Source organism: Electrona antarctica (assembly GCF_951216825.1).
Source record: "Electrona antarctica genome assembly, chromosome: 9".
Classification (NCBI taxonomy): Eukaryota; Metazoa; Chordata; class Actinopteri; order Myctophiformes; family Myctophidae; genus Electrona; species Electrona antarctica.
Window position 1 is genome coordinate 2,860,855 of NC_136790.1, and position 26,667 is coordinate 2,887,521.

A 26,667-nucleotide genomic window follows, 5' to 3' on the forward strand; every position below is an offset into this window, starting at 1 on the left:
AAAACCCATTTGTTGCATATAAAATGCAAAAGGGACCAAAGATATAAAGGACTGTATTATACTGAATTACTGAGCCACACAGGGCTAAAACTATAAAACTACTCTTGAGAAAGTACTCAAAGAGTACACAGAAAGTATTTTAAAAGTACTGATATTGGGACAGCTTCCTTAATTCCGTCCTTGATGGCCATAGACCGGGAAAGCGTGGACGCTGGCGTTGCCAGGCAACCTGTTGATAACATTCTTTCCCTGCTAGCAGAGACAGAGAGAAATACTCCTATCTACTTTCTCACTGGGCACCAAGGTCAAATACATGTAGTGTTTATCCAAATAGACCTCTCAGTATTCAAGCTAACTGGGGACAGACAGTGAGTCTTAACTTGGCGTCAGGTCACCCAGAGTAAGCAGGCCGTAGGCTGATGATAAAACTGATGGTCAAAGGGCAAGATGACAAAATATGAACACTTGACACATGTCCACAAAAAATACCAAAGTAGCAGATCTACAGATCCATCAAACACTATGACATTAAAACTGATAAATGGGTATACTGAATTTGGCAACCCACCTGAAAATGTATTTTCTGTTTGTTAGAGAGCTGGAGAGACACTCTCTCTCTAGCAATGATCACTATCACGATATAGAGCTTTAACCTTTTAACTGTGCGGCCCCCACCTTCACTTAATGTGGCCCTCAGGTTAATGTCAGAATACTGATATAATATTGGTTTCAGCTGTTACAATTCCACAACATGCAAACATGACCCGCTTTAATTACTTCAGTCTAAATTAGTAGCTCATTGCTCAACACAAGTATAATTCAGGATTCCAATTCAAAAATAGCAAAAAATTATTCAAGATTTCAATTCGAATATAGCAAAAATAGCCGATCTACAAGCTCAAAACGCGTCGCAGTGAGACGCGTTTTGAGCTTGTAGATCGGCTATTTTTGCTACGACAGTAATATATGGCCCTAGGGAGTGAGTGTGGAAATATAGTGGCTCCTCTCCATCATCTACGTTGCCCAGCCCTGGTCTAGGGCATGCAGCCTGGGCAGCGGTCCTCAACGTTTTTGGCTGGGGTCCCTGGAGCCGATGTCGAGAACCACTGGCCTTTATGAGGGCCTTTTCAATAGTTTAGCACAGTGCTACTCAACCTGCGGCCCGCGGGCCGCATGCAGCCCCTGCTTAAGGTATCTGTGGCCCGTCGCAGTCATAGTCATACCAATACAAATATAATTCATTTTCATTACCATCCTAACATTAGGTTTATGTTTTATATTACCTTGTTGGAAAAAGAAGAAATATTTTGTAGACTAATCACTGGGGTTCACAAAATAACACAAGGAGGACACTCATTGTTTTTTATGATTGGTTTATTCGCATCTACTTGGTTTGAAGAGATACATTCATTTTTTAAAACAATTTGTTTTAAACAACAGTAACATTTACTTCATTGAAGGTAGGAGTGCTGTCACCCACAGAGCGAAAATTCAGCACATTTTGTCTGGAGCAGTTCTCTCAAAAGAGAGAATCCTTCAATCTGTTAAAAATACAGATTTTATTTTTTATCGCATGAAAGATGTTATGTTCTATCAAGTTTGATATTGAATATCAATATCTAAACTTAAAAAGGAAAAACAAATCTCAAAAAAGAATCATATTATGATCACAAATAGTATCTCCATCAAGGAGATAAATTATGTCATCAACACTAAATATTCCCACAGGGAAGAAAAGGTTACATTACATTTACTTACTTAGGTACACATGGTGTATCACCATAAATGATGATCATATAAACACATTGAATTCCTTAAAACATTTAAGAAAGCAAAAATAAATCAACTGTTCTCATTTTGAGAAAAAACAAAGAAAGAAAAGGGGGAAAAAAAGAATACAAATACCTCAAATGAGGTGATAGATTTAAGTCCACTGTATGTACAACTAGTTGTACAAAAGGAATTCTCTTTCATAAAAGTATGCCATTCTGGCACAAACATATTTGACCAATATGGTCAATTGAAATTTGTCTCCAGTCTGTAGTTAACTACCAGGGTCTCCAGGGGGAAATGTTGACTGGACTCTTCTCTTTGGTGATGCTGGGCTGAACTCGAGACCTCGACTGAGGAAAACATGTCTCCATCATGTTCTTGTCAGAGGATGACTGCAGGTTCTGGAAGTGGTCCAGCAGTCTTCTCTGGGACTGTATCTTCACCTCATCCTTGGACAGGAAGTGCACCACCTCTTGGACACACCTGGAGTATCCCTGATTGACAGGAGCTGAGTTGACAGGTTGATACTGCTGCTGTCGTCTCAGGAAGCAAACTGTCATCTCCAGGATGTCTGCTTTCTCCAGCTTGGAGTCAGCTTGTTGTTTGATGATCTCTGGACCCAGGAGAGACTTGAGCTGCTCAATGCTGCTGTTGATTCGCTCTCTGCGTACCTTCTCCACCAATGGTTTTCTTATCTGCAGAAAGAAGAAAGACATCATTAATAAACACATTCTAAAGAACAACATACATTTGAACAAGTACAACCAATTATGAACAATATTTTTAGTGTCCGCAGTTGAGTCTTCAATTTACCTTGTGGTTCAGAGTCAGGAGCTCCTTAGAAGAGGTGATTGGTGAAGTGATTGTAGGGGCCATGGCTGATCTCTGTGCTGTAGAGGTTTCTGTAGAGAGAATCTGATCTCTACTGGTTTCATCCCTCCTATTTATAGTCCCCAATCTACATATGAATGTGTGGGTCTGGGTCTGGTTAGACTTTCTCACAGTCTTGGCCAATGAAAAAGCTTGGTTAGACAATTGAGAATGCACCATGCTCCATGCTCTTACTGCTGAGGGACAATGGTTAGATCTCAGGGGAACAGGTGGACGACTGGGGGGTGATGGACAGAGACTGGGGGGTGATGGACAGAGACTTTGTGTGAATCTGGGAAAGTGGTGACCCTGTAAAGAGAGCAGTTCTGTCTAATGGTTGGGATCAATGCCTTTGACTGAGCACACGCTCATCATCACATCACACACGTGGGAGGTTGACATATAGATAAGAAAAATAAAATAACATTTCATGTTCATAATCAACTATAATGTTTATACGGCCACTATTCATGATAGATATACAGTAGGCTACCCTACATTTACAATCTAACTTGCAACCTCTGTGAATGTCATCCTTTACTTTATTCTTCAGCAGTTTCTGCTGGTGGTCTTAATATTTTTGCAAAATTGAGAGTAGCTTATATATAAAAAATGAAATGATATTATAGGTCAAACCAATTTATTAATATAATTAAATAAACATTAAGTTGGCATTTATTATATAGGGTCCATATTATAGTGTTCATTTTGAACATGACTATACCTTGTTGAAATGCTAACACGCATTACATATTTTTGTTACATTTCTGCTTTGCATTTTGAGCAAAGTCCCCCAGTGTTGTACCATATTAGACAACACCTCACCAAGCATTATTTTTTATTTTATCCCCTCAGTCAAAATAAACAGCCTGGTATGCAGAACAACAAGTCTGAGCTGAGAAGAAAGCATTTGAATTTTCATTAATCCTTTGCAATGTCTGCATTCCATATAGGAACTTGATGGGGACCCCTGTCACAAAGGCCTGGCAGGGACATGTCTTGATGTTTGGAATTTCCATTCACAGACAGTGAGGTGCAACTCCCAGGCTGAGTCCATAGTTAATGTGATGTGCAACCAGACACACTTCTTTTGTTTCTTAATGAAAGCAGTGAATGAACAGAGTGTGGGAAACCAGAGAAAACTCACTCACAGGGCCCCGAAGAGACAATACACCCAGACCCTTATAGACAGAGTGGTGGGAGATGGTGAGTGGCATTATTTTCTATACATTTCACAACATATTTGTAATATTATTTAGACTTTTCTTATTACATTTTGTGAAATTAATTAGCATCTAACAAATTGTATAATCTTGTATAATTTCGATTCAATTTTATTTAAGTGTGAAATCACAACAAGTTGTCTCAAGACACTTTACATGTAGAGCAGAGAACCGACAGAGATCCCACCCTGAGCCAGGGTAATGCGCACGCACACACACACACACGCACGCGCACACGCACACACACACACACACACACACACACACACACACACACACACACACACACACACACACACACACACACACACACACACACACACACACACACACACACACATTTGTTTTATATTTTCCTTCATCCAAATAAATAATTTACAGTTATTATATTTGACTTCACATGTACATTATACTTTTATGGTCTGCTTAAAAATATTTGTGTTTTTTTCTGCCCTAATTGAGGAGTATTAGGTCTAGACTCTCTAGACAACAAACCCTGCCCTCAGGGGGTTATTGGGAGCTGCTTGTGTGGGGGTGAATTAGCATTTAACTATAGGCACACGTCTATTGTCTAGAGAGAGCTCTGTCAATGAACAGAGTGTGGGAAAAACTCTGAGGAGCAGAGTCAGAGTCTTCTTCATGTGCTCAACCCCACCAGCTCCTGACTATTCTCAAAAGGGAATTGGCACACTTTTGGAGAGGAATTTCCCTACAATTTACAATTTAGGCATTTAGCAGACACTCTTAATCCAGAGCGATTTACAGTAAGCAAGAACAAAACATGGTAATACATCAAATACATAAAAATAATCATTCAAGAATCATACGTAAACTACTGTAGAACCTATGGGAATATCTATATAATGAAACTATGCGTATACTAGTTAGGCTATAGAGTGCTATACGTCTACAAAATCTCCTGTACTCACTTATTCTTTACATTTTGTGCTAATTTGCGTTTCCATTGTATCAAATCGATTTCTCTACCTGTTTTTTAATTTGACAGCATTAAAAGACTATGCATCCTTTAAAACAAGGGCCACAAAGAAAATTACAACAGTGGTTTTCTGCTGTTCTCTCTTATGCTTGCTTATAGAGCGTCGCAGTCCCGCCCCCCAGGGCCCAGGAAATGATTCTCCGTTCATTTTCCTCATAGACATTTCAAAAAGTATTTATTTAAAGACGTTTACGCCGCGGACAAAGCCAACTCGAGTCGTGACAAATCATGACAACAAACAAAAAATTTTGGGCCGAACAAATAATTAGAAAGAAGAAAAAACGGCAGGTTAGAACACTTTTTTTGTTGTTTTTCTTCTTTGTAATTATTTGTTTGGTCCAAAATATTGTTTGTGTTGTCATGAGTTGTCACCTCAGACAGGCAAACTCACTGTCCTCTTTTAAATCTCTTCTAAAACCTCTATCGCACAGCCTTTTTATAACCTGTTGCACTGTTTATACATTCTTTTTTAATGTTACTGTATATTTTATTGTTATTTTTATATTGTTACCGTGAAGCACTTTGTAAACCTGTTTTTGAAATTGTGCTATATCAATAAAGTTATTATTAGTATTTGCAAAATGTGTTTCAAGATATGTGTGTCTTTTAACCTGGTAAACCACCCGGTCGCTGAATTAAAATACAAAAATACTAATTAATTTAATTCCACGACCGGGGTGGTTACCCAGCCAGGCTGTCTTATAGGATTGACTGATTCTGAGTTGGTTGTTTTTTGTGGCCTACACTGTAGGCCATGAACATAGATGACATTTGTGGAATAACAAGTGAAGAATTGCTTAATTTTGTATGTTTTGGTGAAAAAGGTTGGCTTTCGTAACATTTTGATATGATATGATATAGTACTTTATTGTCAGTTCACACTGAAATTTGTCTTGCGACACAGCAGCCAAGTATGCATATACGTACACACATTTGACATAACACAAAGAACAAGACAATTTACATACATAAAGACATGAAGACAAGAGCAATATTCACCGCTTAGATTATCCTGTGGCTACTACGACTCTTGATTAAGCCTCAAGGTCGACTGGTGGACAAAGGACCTCTTTAGTCTGACCTTATTGTATGCTGGTACACCATATCTCCTTCCTGAAGGTAGCAACCTATATTCTCCATACAACACATGCTTAGTATTAGAGGTGATATTCCTTGCTAACCTTAGGATGCTGTTATCATACGTGGATGTATAAACAAATGTTCAGTTGTTGCAGCATTTGTGACTTTAGGGCTGCAGACAAACATCCATTTTGACATGAGTTGCCATGGTGATGACATGGAACCAAACCTATATGAATTTAATACACAGGACCACTATGGAAACAAGCCCTCTGTGCTATCCATTTAGGACCATTTTATAATTGTGCCACTGTACTATTTGCAAACTATTTTTTGCAAATTTGCAAAGTATTCAATCAATCAATCAATCAATCAATCAATCAATCAATCAATCGTGCTACAGCCCCTGAAATGAACAAAAGGAGGCAGATTAAAAAACGTTATAAAGCAGAGTCTTCATAAATATCTGTTCCTAGGATAACATGCCAGTATATGATAGTCAAGTATTGCATAGTGAAGTACTGTCTACCGTTTAAATGTAGGCCCTACTTATTAAAATAAATAAAATAAAAATGCTTTGAGAACTGTTTGACACAGATGCCTTAAACAAAAAACGAAACGTTTTCATCAATCTGAGCATGCACAATATAGTCCAAGCTTATTGCTGTGCAGTCATGCTGACCTTTTTAAGTTTCTACCAATGCAACGCAACCCAAGATACTGGTAGTCGCTGGACAATAAGCATCACACTGTCGACAGTCTCATACAGTAGTTCAGAACAGTATATAACAGAACCGCTTTTTCCATCAGTCACCCAGCAGACCAATGTTCTTATCATATTAAAAGCATGTTGTTGACGTGGATTTTAATAGTGCACTTTGTCTGATTCCTAACTAGTAGGCTACTTGTGTGGTTCGTTTTATTGTTCTTCTTATTATTACTCAGTCACGTACTGCTTAGTTGGTACTCTTCGTTCACCATCAGATGCTTCGATGTCAGACTCTGTCTCTATGACAACGTAGAGCTAAACAGCCGTCACTAAAGGTCCATTCAATGTCCTTTTGTTCACCTCAGTGTGGGAAACTCTTTACGCACACACCCACTTCCAGTCAACTCACAAGATGGGAGAAACATCTGCTATTGGCCATATTCAGACCGCAGCCATCTTGCCAGCAAGGTGATACCTAGGTGATACGGTAACAGGTCAGGTCGCCCCAATTCCATCTCGCCCCAGCTTTTTTCCGCCGACCTCACGCCGACAGCTCGGTGCGGCGGTTCTTGTATTCTTTATTTTGTTTTACTGAGAATAAGGTTAGAAATAAGTTTAGGGTTAGGCATAGTTTTACTGGGGTTAAGTTTAGGAATAGGGTTAGGTTTAGGCATCGTTTTACTGAGGTTGAGGTTAGGAATAAGGTTAGGTTTAACCGTTTAAGCATAATTTACTTAGATTACTTTAGGAATACCAGGCCGCGCTGTTCCGCCGGCTGTACGCCCGGGGCGAGTTGGTAAAGGGGCGAGCAGTCTCGTATTCGGTGATACTTCCCATAGACAGCCCATTCATCCAAACAGAAAAGTCCTCTCTAATTATATTAAACAACGTCCAAATCACCAACATTGCAGCTGTAGGAAAAGCTTGAATTATCCTCTTTCAATCTGTAACGTTTTTGTTTAATAAAAATCCACCGCAGACATGTTATGAGCTACTGTACTTCCTGTCAAGAAATTCCTTGCAGATGATTATTTGAGTATCAGAGTTTGGAAGCGCTCGTTATCAGTATAGCAACCTCCCGCTGCCTGCTGCAATATGTGCACATTCAAAACAGGTGGTACGCAGGGCCGTTGAGTGATATTCAATGAGCACTCCCAAACTCCAGCACTTAGAAAAAAATGTTTGAGAAAAAGTTTGAGAAAAGTTGAACTAATTCAGAAACCATTATTAATTATATGGCCTTTTTTATCAGCATTCGATCTGCATTTTGTGAAATTTAAACATGTGTTGTCAATGAGTGCAGACAAGAAAACCATTGGTGGAGAAGTTGCGCAGAGAGCGAATCAACAGCAGCATTGAGCAGCTCAAGTCTCTCCTGGGTTCAGAGATCATCAAACAACAAGCTGACTCCAAGCTGGAGAAAGCAGACATCCTGGAGATGACAGTTTGCTTCCTGAGACGACAGCAGCAGTATCAACCTGTCAACTCAGCTCCTGTCAATCAGGGATACTCCAGGTGTGTCCAAGAGGTGGTGCACTTCCTGTCCAAGGATGAGGTGAAGATACAGTCCCAGAGAAGACCACTTCCAGAACCTGCAGTCATCCTCTGACAAGAACATCCTATTGGAAACAAGTGTAATGCTTAATTGGGTCGTCCACTCACAGTTAACAGCCTTTGTATTGAGTTTGTGCTTGAAATGTACTGTAATTCTGCAAACTGTTAATAAATTCTTCAATCAATCAATCAATCAAAACATGAAGGAGACATGAGGTCCGCTGAGGTCTCCAGTTCAGTCCAGCATCACCAAAGAGGAGAGTCCAGTCAACATCGCCCTCTGGAGACCCTGGTAGAAAACTACAGAGTGGAGCAACTCAAACTAATTAAATTGCACCTCCGTCTTAAATTGACCACATTGGTCAAAGATGTTTGTGCCAGAAAGGCATACTTTTATGAAAGATAAACAAACATGTTTATGATTACTTCACCACGTTTCAACTTATCTTTATAATTGGTCCTCACTAATGTTCATGATAAAATACCCACGCGAGGACCCCCAGGGGTCCCCAGACCATCACTCCAATGCATTCCGTAAACTTCTGGTGGGAAGTTTACGGAATGCATTGCAATTGCATTTCCTATTCGCCAATAGAAGTCTATGTAGAAGAGCCACCATTGGACTGGCCCCATGAAGTGAACGGAGTTGTCGTAACTCTGTTTTACTCTATGGCTCTGCCTAAACCCAGAGCCCTCTGGTCTAATAAATCTCAGACAGGTTCAGGAAAAAAACAAATCCCAGATTGAAAAGAAACAATTTCATAAACACACTCCTCCTATCTCCTACACTAAAAGTGCGTGTGCGGTGATTGGTCGTTGAGAACGAACGGCGGTTACGTCAGATCGTCGTCAGTGTTGCCATATCCGCTTATTATCAGCGACTTTGGGCCTGCTTTTCTGTGAAGTTACTTGTAAATAGTAGTTGCAGGTTGCAGTTTTTGGAGGCTTTTTTCTAAAGTGTACTAAACATTAGGAAACTACACTAAGTGTAGTTTCCTAATGTTTTCATGTCCACACGAACCCCCATCTGACTATGTTGTGCCAAGAACTCCACCGGATTTGTGTTTTATTATTATCTACCTAACTACCTTATAAATCTATCTTATAAATGCACCAAGTCTGAGTCTCTTTACATCTGTAATCCACGCAACTCGAGATCCGTTTAGCCTCGCGTTGCGATACTAATATATCACTGCGCTGCATATGCATTAGGGGCGGGTGAAGTGTGGCTGCGCCAGGCTAATTCGCCCCACCGGCTTCAAATTCGACACACCACACCGCCACAGGCCCAGGGAGTGCAGTGCCCGGCCTTGAGTGAGTCCTGACCCACGCCACGGTTGTCCAGAACCACCACAAAAGGCCTCTGCCCAGGCTCTGGATATGGAGCATCACATTGATGTTCTGACATTTGCATAGACTCTTGAGCCACCATATTGTTTCTAGGTTTCATTGTCAATTTGACAATCAAGGTTGCCATGGTTACAGGGAGAGAGGGTATTTAACCCTGGCCCTAATCAGGCTCAGGTGTTGCCAGTGGCAGAGGTAAACCAGTTTTTGACTGTGTTCATGAGGGCTGGTGATCTGTATCCTGTGCGTTTGATGATTTATGTTGTGTTTATTTTGTATGACAAAGTATAGGACTTTGAGCGGCTAATAAATATAATTTAATGTCTACTCAACGGACACTTTTGGACATCAGTTATTTTGATCACACGTCTGAACTTCCTCGGCAACCAGTATCACATATAGGGACTTGGGCGTTAGTTATTAATACTAATGAATGATAATAATATAAAAAAACATATTTTCCCAATATTATTCGATGCCAGGTCACAACGTGTCGCATCTCGATGCTTGTGCGCTTGTAGATCGGCCGTTTTATAGCTGATGAATTCCATTAGATTAAAATTGCTTATTTGTGGAGTGGCTTCTTTTTGGGCTTGTTTTCATAGACATGGCTGCTTATTTCGCACAATGAATCTGGCAACACTGCCTTCAGTGTGTGTGTGTGTGTGAGTGTGTGCCACCATGGCGGAACGTGATCGAGTTGACAGGAGCAGTAGTAGTCACAGCATGGATAAAAGCATAACTCTGCCACCGGACGAAATATTCCGAAACCTGGAGAACGCAAAGTGCTTCGCGATAGATATAGGTATGTTTTATCATTTCACACAACGACGACGCGGTTCAATGTGTTTGGTCCTCCTGGTTCCAGGTGTGATACAATGACAACACACGCCATTATATTGGAAATAAACAAGACTGGGCTTTAGATTAAAGTGATCGTATTAACTACCTGCGGCTCACCTTGACTGCGTGCATAATGTTGTTTATCTCTGTGGCTGAAGTCGTACACACGATCAACTTTTAAGAAGTATACAATGGCCGTTTAGCTAGCCACATTAGCATGTGGGAAGTCAAGTCTCAAAACAGCCAAAGCAGCCACCAGTTGCCTACCTTAACGCTAAGATATTTTACGCCCTTTCTCAATGAACCTCATAATGACCAAAGGTCTGTTTTCTAGCTGTTAACTAGCCTGCCTCTCAAATGTCAATGAGTGTCAACTACAGTCCTCGCTGCAATAAATGCTGCATTGCTTTATGCAGGTGGATCCCTAACAAAGCTCGCCTATTACTCCACTGTTCAACACAAAGTGGCCAAAGTGCGGTCATTTGACCACTCTGCAAAGGTAATGTATGTGTGTGGCCTCACATGGACCTTTTTAAAATCATTTTTTTTTTTTTACTATTACTCAACACCATCAAAACACTGTTGCTTCCTTGTGGTGTAAAAGTTGTGCAATCTCTCATACTTGTGTTTTATTTATATGTATATTTCATTTTTTGTCTAGGATGCTGCAGAAGACAAGCTTTACGAAATATCCGAGCAGGAAGAGATCACTGCTCGCCTGCACTTTATCAAATTTGAAAATGCCTACATTGAAACCTGCTTGGATTTCATCAGAGACCACCTGGTCAACACTGACACCAAAGTGATCAAAGCCACAGGTGGAGGAGCACACAAGTTCAAAGACCTCATTGAGAAGAAACTTGGACTCAGGTGAGTGTCCCAGTGAACTTTGAACAGCCACAAAAAGACGTCTATGCTCTGTCATTAGGGGTGGGTTCATAAATCAATTTGTCAATAGTGTATGCGTGTGACATCATCATCCAGTTATGTAGGAACGCCTAGTACTGAGTGGCAAAAACTACTTTCTGGCCTTGACAGCCCATGCAGTCCAAACAGAAAAGTCCTATCTGATTGCATTAAACGACATTAAACAATGTTAAACTCACTTTGCCTGTTGCTTTGCCACTCGATGTGCCATTCACTTTAAGCATGCGCATACCCTCTATAATCATATCTACCAGTTCGATATGTCAGGAAATGCAGTGACGCGGCTTTTTGTTTAAATGTTATCCACTACGTTTTTCAAATTGATTTGGAAACTTTAATGTCTGTCTGACAATATATTTGTCATCGGTGGTCTAGCACTCTGTATCGTGATACGTATCGATCGTGTGGTTATTGGCAATACCCAGCCCTAAATTGGTAATCTTTTGGAATCAACGTATAATTGATATATATCGTATCGTGGCCTCTGTATCGTGATACATATCTATCGTAAGGTTGCAGGCGATACCCACCACTAGTTGTTATATCCACCACTAGTTATATCCACCACTAGTTATATCCACCACTAGTTATCAGACTGCTTTTTACCCTGATATATTCTATGCATGAAAAAGAACAAAGCTTATTAACAATGTTGGGCATTGGCACAACCTACCAGGCAAATTCTGATTAAAACATATTTTGCAGTGGCTGGAATCAGAATGAGCTAATCAGAATTGAACTGTTTGCAAAAAAAATTAATTGGCTAGTAAAATGGTAAAAGTGGCAGGTTATACATTAGCATGTCTCCAGCCGATACAACCATAGGATAAAACAAGAAGTTTACAATCCTAAATACTTTGCTAATGGGCCTGTAATGTTTTGAGTTATGCTAGAGTGGACAAGGAGGACGAGATGACTTGCCTAATCAAGGGCTGTAACTTTGTGCTGAGGAACATCCCCCATGAGGCCTTTGTCTATGCCAAGCACGCCGACTCAGAGTTCCGCTTCCAGAACACCCACCCAGACATCTTCCCTTACCTACTGGTCAACATCGGCTCTGGGGTATCCATTGTGAAGGTAATGATATCTTGAGCAGTTGAGCCAAGATTTTATTAAAATTTTAACCACTATTTAATTTTAACCACTTAAAACCTAACATTTTGGGGGGAACATTAGCCCAAATAGCAGATCTGCAAGCTTGTTGACCATTCCTCTCTGTAGATGTAGTGATTTGGTGGAGACGAGGGGGAAAGTGGTCCAAGTACAGAGCCCACTCAGGTTGAGTTTACTAAGTCTAGTCCGACTCTAGACTCTAATCACTTAAACCCTCTAGACTCTAGAGAAGGTGATTATGGTAAGGTGCTTACTGTGCTGCTGTAGTGGTGTGTTGGTTTAAGAGAAAGGTAGACTGATGACTCTTAAAGGGTCAGAAACAAAACATATATACTTTTTGAATTGTTAACGGATATACAGTATGTTTGTTTGATATAGTAGACGAGGCATTACCTCCACACATATGATATGATATAGTAGACGAGGCATTACCTCCACACATACGCAACATTATGTTTCAGCCTTTCAGGTACTTATTCAGACTCCCTTTTTTGTAATGAATGTCATCTGTTGTTTTTACATAGTGTGGTACTTCAGTATGACTTTACAATCGGTTACAGTCCTTTACCTGCTAATGACCATGTAATTGTATCTTTAACTAGTAGTGTGGGCAGGAATCTACTCTACATACTGTCCATTAGATTTACAGCCTAGATTTAGAGTGATGTACAGCAGACCAGCAATATTGTTCTACAGTCTGCTATGGTTTCTGAAACCACTGAGATTACGAACAATAGTACTGTACATACGTTACAAAGGTCAGAGCCATAGCAGCCAGACAATGCTCTTGGCATCTTGAAATGTTATTAAAGAGAAGCATGGATAACAGCAGAGACAGTTGCTATTAAGCAGGGGGTTAGATGGTTTTAATAAATACTATGATGGAAACCCTTTCAGAAGAGCTATGCAATAGATAAGATAATACAATAACTAAATTCACCTAAATAGAAAATATTGTGAATGACATTTTGTCAGGTGACCGTGTCACTGTCAATCCACATTTTCCACCACAGTCTAAAAGTAAAAACTCATCTCTTCTGTTGTCATTGAGATTCATATCATCTCCATGTCTTCTCCCTTTAAATAGGTTGAATCAGAGGACAAATTTGAACGTATTGGAGGGAGTTCAATTGGTGGCGGAACATTCTGGGGCCTTGGAGCATTGCTCACCAAGACAAAGGTATCTCTCTAGTCTTAGCCCATAACTGTATGCTTGGTGTCAGACAATTAGAGTTATTACCATGTCTTAAAAGTGACTCAACAATCTTTATTATTTGTTCACATCATGTAAGTAAGTGCATGTCATATACTGCATATTTAAAACAGACATTGGCTAAAGTGCTGTACAACAAAAAAATAAAATAAGACATGGGATACAAAAAATATTGACAGAGAATGGAACACATACACAAAAAGACAATTCAATATACCGAGCAGAAATAGATTAAACTGGGGGGGGGGGGGGTACAAAGTGTGATATTTATTCAGGACAAGCCAATTGAACTTTGAACTTTTGTTGTCTTTTAGAGATTTGATGAATTACTACAGTTGGCCTCAAAAGGGCAGCACACAAGTGTTGATATGCTTGTCAAAGATATCTACGGAGGATCGTATGGATGCTTGGGCTTGACTGGAGATCTTATTGCCAGCAGCTTTGGGAAGTCTGCTACTGCAGACACAGGTGATGCAAGGACACTTTATTTTACTTGCAGACATGAGAACTTGAAATGTCAAAAAGTCACAGCATACTCTTACTATGTAACATTTCCAGGCTAGACATTTTGCTGATGTTCTTTAGCGTGCACAGTAAAGATTCCTCAGTATTAACCACTTAAGCGTTACATACTGTGGTTTGTTGTCCGGGGTCCCTTTTTTTTACTATTTTGAAAAACATTTTCAAATTGTTCAACTAACTAGACGATCGACACGTTGTGAGCTTGTAGATCAACTATTTGAACTATTCAAAAATGTTTTTCAAAATGGTAAAAAAAAAAAAAAAGAAAGGCAAAGAAGTTTGGGGATAAGGAAATGGGGGAAAATAGGGTCCCCTCCTTTCCCCCTTCGGATGTACAATTGTAACTCAAGAGTGTGCAAATGGGTTTTCCAACTGTCCTTGGGATTGTGGGTGGGATAGGGGATTGAGTTTTATTTACCTCTTGAGTCACTGATACTTAAGTGCGTTCTAACCTATTCCTTATATGTAACTGACTAGACTTGACCACTGAAGGCTGTACTCTTGTGTACAATCTGATGTTTTATTTTTTCCCAAGAATCTGTGACTTGATGACCTTCGTACTTGCCCCTGGGCTTCTGTTATAAAACCTAAAAACCTAAAAGAAAGAAGAGTGTACAAATGGGACAAAGTCAAGGACTTATTTCCCTCAGGGAAGACAGATTGCATCTCTTCTCGTGATAACGCATACTTGCAATTCCCACTCATGGGAACGGAATGATTGGTGCCTTAACCGACCTTAGGCCTTGTTCTAGGATGTAGACAGTGCAGCCTAGTCATGTTGCTGTTGAGAAATGTGGACATGGAATTGAGCCAAGATAGACACACTCCCTGATTATTGTGAAGTGGGTGAACGGTTAGGTTTGATTTGAAGTGTTTATGTAAAATGATTTTAAAAACTCGCATTAACTTTTAATGTTTATCCTTCTTCTGGTTAAGTACATAATACAAACACTGTTTAGTACCCGTTTTGAACATTCAAAAGGGGATCTCCCTCCTAATTCAGATTGTGTTTCTGTATGTCTAATATCGATCCATAGAATTCTCCAAAGAAGATATGGCCAAGAGCTTACTCCACATGATCAGTAATGACATCGGGCAGCTGGCCTGCCTGTACGCCAAGCTCCACAACCTCTCCAGAGTCTACTTTGGAGGCTTCTTCATCAGAGGTCATCCTGTAACAATGCACACTATTACTTACAGTATCAACTTCTTCACCAAGGCAAGGACTCCTCTTCTGTATTTACCCTAAGTGCTTTAACCATGTTGGGAACTGTCTAGTCCAGAAGTGAATATGTTATCAAATAGGGGTGGGCAAAAAAAACCATTCACTCAAATATTGTGATTTTTAATGCCACAATTTTATTTTTTTATTGATATTTTTGGATTGAAATTGTATCGGATTTTTAATTGGATTTTTTTTTTTCATATCAGAAAAACTGACTGGCGTTATCTGGCTGATTCAACATTTTATGGTTTATAAATGTTCTAATCGCAACAATAATTGTTGAATCGCAGAAGCGCAATATAATTAAGAATTGCAATGTAAATTGAATCGATCGTAAGTGAATCAATCATCCAAGCCCTATTATCAAGATGATAAGATATCTTTTTGCCCTCCTGGACTTTCCTCATTGTCATGTTAAGCCAATGTGAACAACTTTGTTAAGTCCAGTTTAGGCCTGCTAACAGTTTTATTGCTAATTGCTATTTCACATTTTTTGTGTTGTAGGGTGAAGTTCAAGCTCTGTTCCTGAGACATGAAGGCTATCTCGGTGCCATTGGAGCTTTCCTCAAAGGAGCCGAGGAAGACAGTAAGGGGAAAAGCCCTCACAGAACACAATTTCCCAACCAACATGATTTAGTAGCGTTAATGCCAAAAAATGTTTTGGAAAATGATGCCGCAAAAGTTTGACAAATGCATTGTTATTGCTAACCTGACTTCGCCAGATGGGGCAGCAGAGAGTACACTGGGTTCCCCCCTCCTGCTAGTGTACTCTCTGCTGCCCCATCTGGCAGAGTCAGGTTATGTTATTTGCCCCATGAATTTAAAATGTGTTGGTGGAAATTGACATTTGTTTATTACTGGAATATTTAGCAAGCCTGAAACTGTATTATCAGAGAGATTTTTCTAACTCGTTCCTATTTCTCTGCTGTTCCACCTCAGTTCTTGCCCACTCCATGCAAACCGCTCCCTCACTTACAGCGAAACGGGAAAACGGTTTGGGAACCTTGTGGTATTACAAAAAATAAATCAACTTTCAATTTCCCGAGATCAAGTATGCATATCGTCTCGGACTTTAACCCATTTTGACCTGGGAACGATTGTGCAAATCTTCTAAATCCTGACTGTTTTTCTATGTCAGTCGTTCTCAAACACTTTCATGTAACTTTTCACGATTCTTCAAAAATAGCAGACCTACAAGCTCGTAGCGCGCCACTCGGTGGCGCGCTATGTTTCAATGCTTTAGCTATTTTTCAATAGCTAAATTATAACATAATGCTTAAAACACCAAAAGGGGTTCCTGCCCCAAAATGGGTTAAGGGGTGAAAGTATGGCCTATCCTCAATCCATCCACTTCTGATTGAACAGTGGCTCCTTTGTACTTCTTTCAGTCCTTGATATTAAAATAATAACCTTTTTAATTTTTTTGGGAACAGGACCATTTTGGGGGGGGGGGGGGGGGGGGGGAGATTGTTGGATGCTGTACTACGAAAGAGAAGTATCTGAGATTCACTTCATAATTACTATTGTGAAATATCCAGAGATCTGAATGATTAAATACAAATTCAAGAGATTAATCAGAAATCATGTATTAATCATCACTGAAATGGAACAAAAACAAACTGAACAAAATCCAAAACCTCCACTCGCTGAGTGACTTTAATAAACTTTAAAATATATATTTTTGAAAGGAGTTGTAAAAGCCCAAACTGTCCCTCGTCCTCATTCAGATCCCAACCAGTACAGTTGGGGGGAGAATTACGCCGGGAGTTCTGGACTCATGAGTGTCTCTCCTGACATGAATCCCATGCAGCGCGCACGCAGCGGAACGGTGAGTACACATCCAATGATGACCACTGTTTGACCCATTTTGACCTGAGATCAGATTCTAAAAATGTCTTCTACATCCCGACAGTTTTCTGAAAAAGCTATGTTTCTATGTCAGTCAAAAAATAGCAGACCTACAAGCTTGTAGAGCTTGTAGATCTGCTATTTTTCAGTAGCTAAAGCATAACATAATGCTAACATCCAAAAGGGGTTCCCGCCCAAAATGCGTGTTAAACGAGAATTCAGGACTAGCTGTTTTCTTACAATAATCTGATGTTCTTCATACGGTAAACAGGACAGCTCACTCCTCTTCATACGGTAAACAGGACAGCTCACTCCTTTTCTAGCCTGGAGTTCTTCATACGGTAAACGGGACAGCTCACTCCTTTTCTAGCCTGGAACTCACCTATGCTTTTTATGGCATAGGCAGCTCCCGGCAGGATCCGCCGGGAGAAACTATGTGCAGCTGCGCGACATGAGACTAATTACTTAGAGCGAGAGAGAGGAGTGTGTATGTGTGTACATGTGTACATGTGTTCGTGTGTGTGTCAATTTAACAAAGGTGCAGACGATCAGAAATCAGCAGAGAGTGAGCGATGTTTGCGCTACTCTATGCCGAATTGAAGTGGACTCGGACCCAGACTTTTTTTTTCTCCCTGGAAAATAAAAACGTCCGAGGCTACTCCTTTTCCACAAAAAGTCAAAAGTGCGGATCATCTCACCCCGAAAGTCCGGATAACTCACCGGTCATGTCGCCGGGGTGAGATATCTCTACTTGTGTCCGTATCGTTCGTACGGACGGACGGACGGACGGACCGACGGACATTGCTGGTTCTAGGAGTGGTTGCACCACTCAAAAACTGACAGAGAGAGAGCGCAAGAGGGGGGTGAACACTAGATGGCAGTAGAATAGAGTAGTCTCTTTTTATAGTTTACTGAATATTTCTATTTTTACGTAAGTGTTTACACCTTTATTAGTTTGTTTCACAAGATTATTATTATGAAAGCACTACCTAACACTAGATTAACTGTCAAGAGGGGAGTTAGTCATGTTAATTTGTGAATAAATAGATGATCAATCCTTAAAATAGAATTATATATCTCTTGTCCCCCAGTTGCACTCATCCCCATTACACAAGTCATTCTCCCGTCCATAACAATAATGAACTGCCCCTTTAGTGACATCGCCAACATGAATTACGTTTGTTATTTCAACAATATAACTCCCCTAATGAACATTCTACAGAACGAGGCAATAACAGCTTATTTTACAATGTCTTATACTCTCATGTGTGGTCGGTAAATCACAAGGTGAGCTGTCCGTCTCTTCCCTTTATCAAGTTTCAACTCACCCCCGCGGAAAGTACAGACATCTCCAATTGGGCACGTTGGGTCTCGCGCTAATTCGCTTATTGTGATCGCTCGATCACTACACATCTGTCTTTCATAATGACCAGATAAGCTCCACCATTTTAAGTGTACTAAATGTGCTGCCGTAAAAATGTCTCTCCCGGCACTTTTTTGAGGATATAATAACATCAGATTAAGGTAAGGAAACTGCTAGTCCGGAAATCTCCTTTTAAATGGCTTCATCCTATGAAGCCTTGACTTTATGGAGTCACCATCATTGAATTTTCGAATCCACACTACAGCCCTCTTGAAATAATCTGTCTGACTGTCCTCTTTTCATTTCTTCTTCATACCTGTCTGTGTTGTAACCCTTTCCTTCAGTTCCCTGTAAGTACTTCCTCATGCTTTGTGTGTGTGTGCTAGTGTGATGTAGTGTCACATGCTCAGTACATTGCTTTCTAGCTGTGCAGTCTTGGCTAGTATATTTGGTCATGTTAGGAACTGTTTTATTCCTGATTCATTCATAAATTGAGGTCTCATTTGTTTTTTTCTATACTTGCTTTGTAACGTTTCTCAGCTGCTAACTGCAGATGCTGTAGTGATCGCTTGATTTTACCTGCCGTTTTAAAACCCCCGGCCGATAGGTGTGAAGTGTATCCCCGGCCTATAGGTGTGAAGTGTATCCCGGCCGATAGGTGTGAAGTGTATCCCGGCCGATAGGTGTGAAGTGTATCCCCAGCCAATAGGTGTGAAGTGTATCCCTGGCCGATAGGTGTGAAGTGTATCCCAGGCCGATAGGTGTGAAGTGTAGCCCAGGCCGATAGGTGTGAAGTGTATCCCCGGCCGATAGGTGTGACGTGTATCCCAGGCCGATAGGTGTGAAGTGTATCCCGGCCGATAGGTGTGAAGTGTATCCCCGGCCGATAGGTGTGAAGTGTATCCCCGGCCGATAGGTGTGAAGTGTGTCCCCGGCCGATAGGTGTGAAGTGTATCCCCGGCCGATAGGTGTGAAGTGTATCCCCGGCCGATAGGTGTGAAGTGTATCCCCGGCCGATAGGTGTGAAGTGTATCCCCGGCCGATAGGTGTGAAGTGTATCCCTAACCGATAGGTGTGAAGTGTATCCCCGGCCGATAGGTGTGAAGTGTATCCCGGCCGATAGGTGTGAAGTGTATCCCGGCCGATAGGTGTGAAGTGTATCCCGGCCAATAGGTGTGAAGTGTATCCCCGGCCGATAGGTGTGAAGTGTATCCCCGGCCGATAGGTGTGAAGTGTATCCCGGGCCGATAGGTGTGAAGTGTATCCCCGGCCGATAGGTGTGAAGTGTATCCCCGGCCGATAGGTGTGAAGTGTATCCCAGGCCGATAGGTGTGAAGTGTATCCCGGGCCGATAGGTGTGAAGTGTATCCCCGGCCGATAGGTGTGAAGTGTATCCCCGGCCGATAGGTGTGAAGTGTATCCCCGGCTGATAGGTGTGAAGTGTTTCCCGGCCGATAGGTGTGAAGTGTATCCCCGGCTGATAGGTGTGAAGTGTCTCCCCGGCCGATAGGTGTGAAGTGTATCCCCGGCCGATAGGTGTGAAGTGTATCCCCGGCCGATAGGTGTGAAGTGTATCCCTGGCCGATAGGTGTGAAGTGTATCCCTGGCCGATAGGTGTGAAGTGTATCCCTGGCCGATAGGTGTGAAGTGTATCCCTGGCCGATAGGTGTGAAGTGTATCCCTGGCCGATAGGTGTGAAGTGTTTGGGGGGAACGGTTTGGCGGACCATTTAAAACAAAGTCGGCTTGCATGCTGTGGTTTACTAACCAGAAAGGCAAGCGAGGCGAGAGGAGAACAGACCTAGGCCTACAGCTTTGTTTAATTCATGCAGGTGTTCGTTCCTTATTTGCAAGTTGCGTGTGCGTGCGTGCGTCTGTGTGTGTGTGTGTATGACAGAGGGGGGTGAGGCGGGCAGCAAGTTTTTCCTGTATCCCTGGTTGTTCATGTCGCAAAAACGAGGGCGAGGCTTGATTTCATAGGGCGTGCCAGATAGATTTCAGCCGTCACATTTATTAACGTCGGAACGAAATTAAGGAAGGATCAGTTGTTTGCGATCACTTTATAAATGCCGTGGCGACGTGGGTGTACTACAAAACCTACACTCGAATTTGGGGCAGAATTTACACTGATAAATGAGGGCCATAGTGTCTAATTAACTATCTAATTGTTTGTTATAGATAGCCACAGGTTGACAAAGTAATACATTTCTATATAATACTGTTCCAATGTGACGCTGCCGGCGTTATCTAGACTCTACCCAGAAGTCTAGCTGCAATTTGCAACTCTATATTTTTGAGTGGTGCAACCACTCAAAAATGTTGCCTGCTAATGAGAGAGAGAGAGAGGAGGGGGGGAGAGGGTAGTTGCACCACTCAGTTCACACGGGTGTGATTTTTTTAATAATGGGATGAATCTAGAGTTGCAATACCCTCCATTGACTCCCCATTCATCCAATTTGCGTTTGCGATCTGCTTGTATTAAACAACGTTAAACTCACCAACATTGCAGCTCTAGGCCAAGCTTGAATTATCCTCTTTCAATCTGCCGAGTTTTTGTTTCATAAAAATCCACCGTAGACATGTTATGAGCTACTTTCTGTCAAGAAATTCTGTGCAGGTGATTCTTTTTGTTGGAGTTTGGAAGCACTCGTTTTTATTAATGGGTCGCACTGCTGCCTCCTGCATTATGTGCAAATTCGAAACAGGTGGTACGCAGGGCCGTTCAGTGACTTCGACGAGTGCTTCCAAACTCCAACACTTGCACTTGCAGAATCACTTGCACAGAATTTCTTGACAAAGTAGCTCTTAAGATGTGAAAGAGGATAATTCAAGCTTGGCCTAGAGCTGCAATGTTGACTGGTCTCAAAAACAGAGGAAAACTTGACCGAACACGACTCGCTCACTCACTGTATAACAAAATGAAGTAAAAACTTCTATAGACTGAGACTTAGGGAAACATTTTTCCTTTTATTTTATCATGCTTATAAAGTGCTCTGTGCTCAAAGTGCAATTAAAAAGCAAACGTTTCGGTCCTAAGACCTTCGTCAGTGCTATCTACAGTAGCACTGACGAAGGTCGTTTGCTTTTTAATTGCACTTTGAGCACAGAGCACTTTATGAGCATGATCAAATAAAAGGAAAAATGTTTCCCTAAGTCTCTATAGAATATAGTCTATGGAACTTCATTTTGTTATACAGTGAGTGAGCGAGTCGTGTTCGGTCAAGTTTAACTCTAGATTCATCCCATTATGGAAAAATCTAGAGTTGCAAATTGCGGCTACCCAGAAGTCCATTTTTGATTGTGGTGTTTAGGAATAAAATTTAATTTTGTCCAATCTGTATGGTAAAGTATGTTAATACAATATTACTTATACAATTGAGTAGCTCTGGTCCATAGCCTATGATTCTGCCCTGCATTGGCTCTGCTACTTTCGCTTTTAACTCTCACATGGAACTCAGACCAGCCTCTCCTCTTTAGCGTATATAACGTTTTTGCTACTCACCAAAACCAAGGCGGGTTGTGTCATTAGAAAGCCTACTTTCCTTAGTGGGAGCACTCTGAACCCCCCACCACACGTATAAACGGTACTTTTTGGCCAAAAAGGGATTTTGTTTCCACCGAAAAAAAAATACTTTTAGTTACTCCGCTGCGTCCTCTACCGATATTGCCCAGAGAACTGCCTCATAGAGAATATCTTTCCTCCGCTCTACGTACTGTATATGACCTATGTCTGTCTGAGAGAATGTGAACAAGGCTTCATGTTGTCATCTCCACCTTTGCCTCTAGTTTGACATGTTGGAGATGGATCGTCTGGAGAGGAAGCTTGTGAACCTGCCTCTGCTCCAAGATCCGTCCTCGTACATCCCAGACACGGTGGACCTCACAGAGGACGCCCTCGCTCGAGAATACTGGCTCTTCTGCTTCGAGGAAGCGCTAGACGGGGTGTGATGATGATAGTGTTTGTTTTGTCAGTGTTTTGTCAGTGTCTGTGTGTCTCTTTGTACTACTGCCAAAATTGACAATATTCAAACGGTGGTCATAATTTGCTCTTGCGTCATTCCTCCTTTTACACCCCTTATTTGGATGAGATTTACCCCAAAACTAGGGTTTTAGTTTAATTGGTTGGTTCTGAAAATGATTGTTGCTAACTTCAATGTTGCTAGCTTGTTGCTAGGCCTGAATGCTAAGTTCCAGGCAGAATTCACCATGTGGCTATAGTTGACTTCCAATAGTCTCGTCAATAAATTACATTAACATGTAGGAACGTATTACTGCATATTTGTGAACACCGTATAGAGATGTTCTGAGACGCCGCAAAAACTATGGCCGTTTGTCGACCACATCTTTATATGCTAAAACACAGCCTGATGTCGACCACATACGGTACGCTAAAACACAGCCTGATGTCGACCACATACGGTACGCTAAAACACAGCCTGATGTCGACCACATACGGTACGCTAAAACACAGCCTGATGTCGACCACATACAGTACGCTAAAACACAGCCTGATGTCGACCACATACGGTACGCTAAAACACAGCCTGATGTCGACCACATACGGTACGCTAAAACACAGCCTGATGTCGACCACATACGGTAAAACACAGCCTGATGTCGACCACATACGGTACGCTAAAACACAGCCTGATGTCGACCACATACGGTACGCTAAAACACAGCCTGATGTCGACCACATACGGTACGCTAAAACACAGCCTGATGTCGACCACATACGGTACGCTAAAACACAGCCTGATGTCGGCTTGGTGTGTCGGGGCATTTATTCTCGTGTGTCTGTCTGTCCGTCCACTCCCAGCATGGCTGATTAATTGGAGCTTTGTGTCTTTGAACAGGTGGTGAAGAGAGCTTTGGCGAGCCAACCGGACATCCCTGAGGCTACTGAGCGAGCTGAGAAGTTCCGTCAGAAATACAGACACAAGCTGCAGACCCTCCGCCATCAGCCATTGTAAGGGTTCTCTTGTTTCTCTCGTGTCAAAATGTCCCTCAAATGTCCCTCAAATGTCCCTCAAATGTCCATCAAATGTCCCACAAATGTCCCACAAATGATTGATTTTAAACATTTGACTTCATTGCCACAAAAATATAAAGAGAGCAGTAATTTGTCTTATATTCTTTTTAAATGCCACAAAGATAAATAGAAGCCGTTACGTCTTGCATACTTTTGAAATGTCAGTTACTGTTATACTGTACCATTTAATTTTGTGTAGACATACCATTAGTGTGGCCAGGGATTTCTTCATTTCATTCAAGTTCACACAGCTACTGCCATTTGGCTGTCCAACTAAAGTCCTGTATATATAATTTTTAATAAATGTTTGACATTGTGCCATTTTCCTTTACAACCAAAGCACTAAGCATTGGGCACATTACATTTGGAAAGGCATTAAGCATAACATTTGGAAAATAGTAGTATTAAATAATCATATCCAATTATCAATATGTTGGTATATCTTTAGCTCTGGTCCATAGCCAATGCTTCTATGTTTCTGCCCTGCATTGGCTATGCTACTTTCGCTTTTAAATCTCACATAGAACTCAGACCAGCCTCTCCTCTTTAGCGTATTTAAAAAGAACGTTTTTGCTACTCACCAAAACAAAGGCGGGTTGTGTCATTAGAAAGCCTACTTTCCTTAGTGGAAGCACTCTGAGCCCCCCACCACACATATAAACAGTACTTTTTGGCCAGAAAGGGATTTTTTTTGGGCAATTCTCTGGGCAATATCGGTAGAGGGCGCATTGGAGTAACTAAAAGTATTTTTTTCCCGGTGGAAACAAAATCCCTTTTTGGCCAAAAAGTACTGTTTATATGTGTGGTGGGGGGCTCAGAGTGCGTCAACTAAGGAAAGTAGGCTTTCTAATGACACAACCCGCCTTTGTTTTGGTGAGTAGCAAAAACTTTCTTTTTATTTACGCTAAAGCGGAGAGGCTGGTCTGAGTTCCATGTGAGAGTTAAAAGCGAAAGTAGCCTAGCCAATGCAGGGCAGAATCATAGAAGCATTGGCTATGGACCAGAGCTAGTATATCTTATGCTTGGCCTGCTTAACCATTATTTGTTTGACTTGTACATTTACTGAGCCATTCTGATCTACCTAAGAATACTGATCTGCATGTGATGCCATGGTCGCTGCTTTATCAGGACGTTGCACTAGTCGAAAGGTAACGGTTGAAGCACGTCAAGTCTAAGCTATAACGATTCTCCCATAAATGTCAAACTATTCAGGAATGTACAGGAGCTGTTGCGCTCTAAATAAAAGCCTGAAAATCGGTCATTTTTTAGAATCATGAAAAGTCCTTGCTTTTTATAGGTCATGACACTCAATTAGCCAAAACCTGAACACCACCCAAACTGCTCTTCCGCCGACATTAGAGCTGCCTTCCTGTCATCCTAGTAGTTGTGTGTGTGTTTTGTGTGTATATACACGTATATTTTCTCTCTTGCTAATGTAGAGTGCTTCTCTTCTCACCTAGTGCTTATGGATCCCTCACTGTCAGAAGTCTGTTAGACACGAGGGAGCACTGTTTAAACGAGTTCAACTTTCCTGATCCATTCTCTAAGGTCTGAGTGAAATCTATCGATCTCTCTCATTCACTCTCTCTCTCTTTTCCATGTTTCCACTGCTCTTTGTAGTTCATCTGTTTCTTGTACTACAACTGCTCTTATGTCGGGTTGCCACTGACCGCTCAGTGGTCTAACAAATATTTGACAAGTTTCCGTTTATTTTTTAACCTCAAATCTGGAGTTGTAAGCCAAAGGGAAATTAATGGATGAAAAGTAGCCTTTCACTTTTAATATTTGGCCTCAGTAGATTTCAGCATTTTTGTGGTATTTGGTTTATAATTTTAACCCATTTTGGGCGGGAACCCCTTTTGGTGTTTTAAACATTATGTTATAATTTAGCTATTGAAAAATAGCAGATCTACAAGCTCATACGAGCTTGTAGGTCTGCTATTTTTGAAAAATCGTGAAAACATTTATTTCAGAAAATTGGAGGATTTAGAAGATTTTTTTTAATTTATTTTGAGGTCAGGCCTAAACGGGTTAAACCCAAGTAACAATAATTGTATTTTTTTCAGTGGGGAACTAGAAGCTGCATCTCATCCAGTTTGCCTGTGCTCTGTTCCAGATCAAACAGAGGGAGAATGACATGGCTCTCAAGTACTACCAGACTATCGTAAAGGCCCTGGAGCTGCTGAGCTGGGAGGAGAAGCAGTTTGCTCTGGTCAGAGGTGTCCTGGCTGGGAATGTCTTTGACTGGGGGGCCAAGGCTGTGTCTGAGTGGGTACATTTCATGGTTTCAGTGTGTCTTGTGTCATTCACTACTACCTCTATAGTAGCGAACGTAGTAGACACTTTTCATGATTGGCTGCCTCGTCTCTAGGCTGCTTCTAAGCCAATGGGAGATTTGCCCATAAAACCCATTGTCTGAACGGCATAAACCCATACTCTGAACCGTGAGCTGATCTTTGTGAGCACAAACTGATTATACTCTAGATCAGCGGTTCCCAAACCTTTTTGGCCATGCACCCCCTGTTACCTCCCAACCTAGCTGACGCACCCCCTGTTACCTCCCAACCTAGCTGACGCACCCCCTGTTACCTCCCAACCTAACTGATGCACCCCGTTACCTCCCGACCTAGCTGACGCACCCCCTGTTACCTCCCAACCTAGCTGACGCACCCCCTGTTACCTCCCAACCTAGCTGACGCACCCCCTGTTACCTCCCGACCTAGCTGACGCACCCCCTGTTACCTCCCGACCTAGCTGATGCACCCCCTGTTACCTCCCGACCTAGCTGATGCACCCCCTGTTACCTCCCGACCTAACTGATGCACCCCCTGTTACCTCCCGACCTAACTGATGCACCCCCTGTTACCTCCCAACCTAGCTGACACGCCCCCTGTTACCTCCCGACCTAGCTGATGCACCCCCTGTTACCTCCCGACCTAGCTGATGCACCCCCTGTTACCTCCCGACCTAACTGACGCACCCCCTGTTACCTCCCGACCTAGCTGACGCACCCCCTGTTACCTCCCAAC

The 26,667-nt window shown here is 41.7% G+C and overlaps 1 protein-coding gene and 1 pseudogene across 3 annotated transcripts in view; one reads left to right on the forward strand and one right to left on the reverse strand.

Annotated features, from left to right (window-relative positions):
• Positions 1-2,048: 2,048 nt before the first annotated feature.
• On the reverse strand, positions 2,049-2,708 carry LOC306929656 (transcription factor HES-5-like; annotated as a pseudogene). Its single transcript has 2 exons — positions 2,587-2,708; positions 2,049-2,468 (listed from the first exon to the last, which is right to left on the reverse strand). The product of its transcript is annotated as a transcription factor HES-5-like (transcript).
• Positions 2,709-10,144: 7,436 nt separating this feature from the next.
• Positions 10,145-26,667, forward strand: part of pank4 (pantothenate kinase 4 (inactive)) — a 52,074-nt gene continuing 35,551 nt past the window's right edge. The window contains exons 1-13 of one of the 2 annotated variants that reach the window (XM_079509365.1): positions 10,145-10,358; positions 10,813-10,895; positions 11,058-11,266; positions 12,208-12,400; positions 13,524-13,616; positions 13,964-14,117; positions 15,209-15,390; positions 15,901-15,982; positions 17,124-17,224; positions 22,393-22,548; positions 23,463-23,575; positions 25,099-25,186; positions 25,755-25,906. In XM_079509365.1, the coding sequence (XP_079365491.1) occupies positions 10,235-10,358; positions 10,813-10,895; positions 11,058-11,266; positions 12,208-12,400; positions 13,524-13,616; positions 13,964-14,117; positions 15,209-15,390; positions 15,901-15,982; positions 17,124-17,224; positions 22,393-22,548; positions 23,463-23,575; positions 25,099-25,186; positions 25,755-25,906 (1,730 nt within the window). In that variant the 5' untranslated portion in view covers positions 10,145-10,234. The remainder of the gene's footprint in view (positions 10,359-10,812; positions 10,896-11,057; positions 11,267-12,207; positions 12,401-13,523; positions 13,617-13,963; positions 14,118-15,208; positions 15,391-15,900; positions 15,983-17,123; positions 17,225-22,392; positions 22,549-23,462; positions 23,576-25,098; positions 25,187-25,754; positions 25,907-26,667) is intronic. The other variant, XM_079509366.1, reaches the window with a different exon arrangement.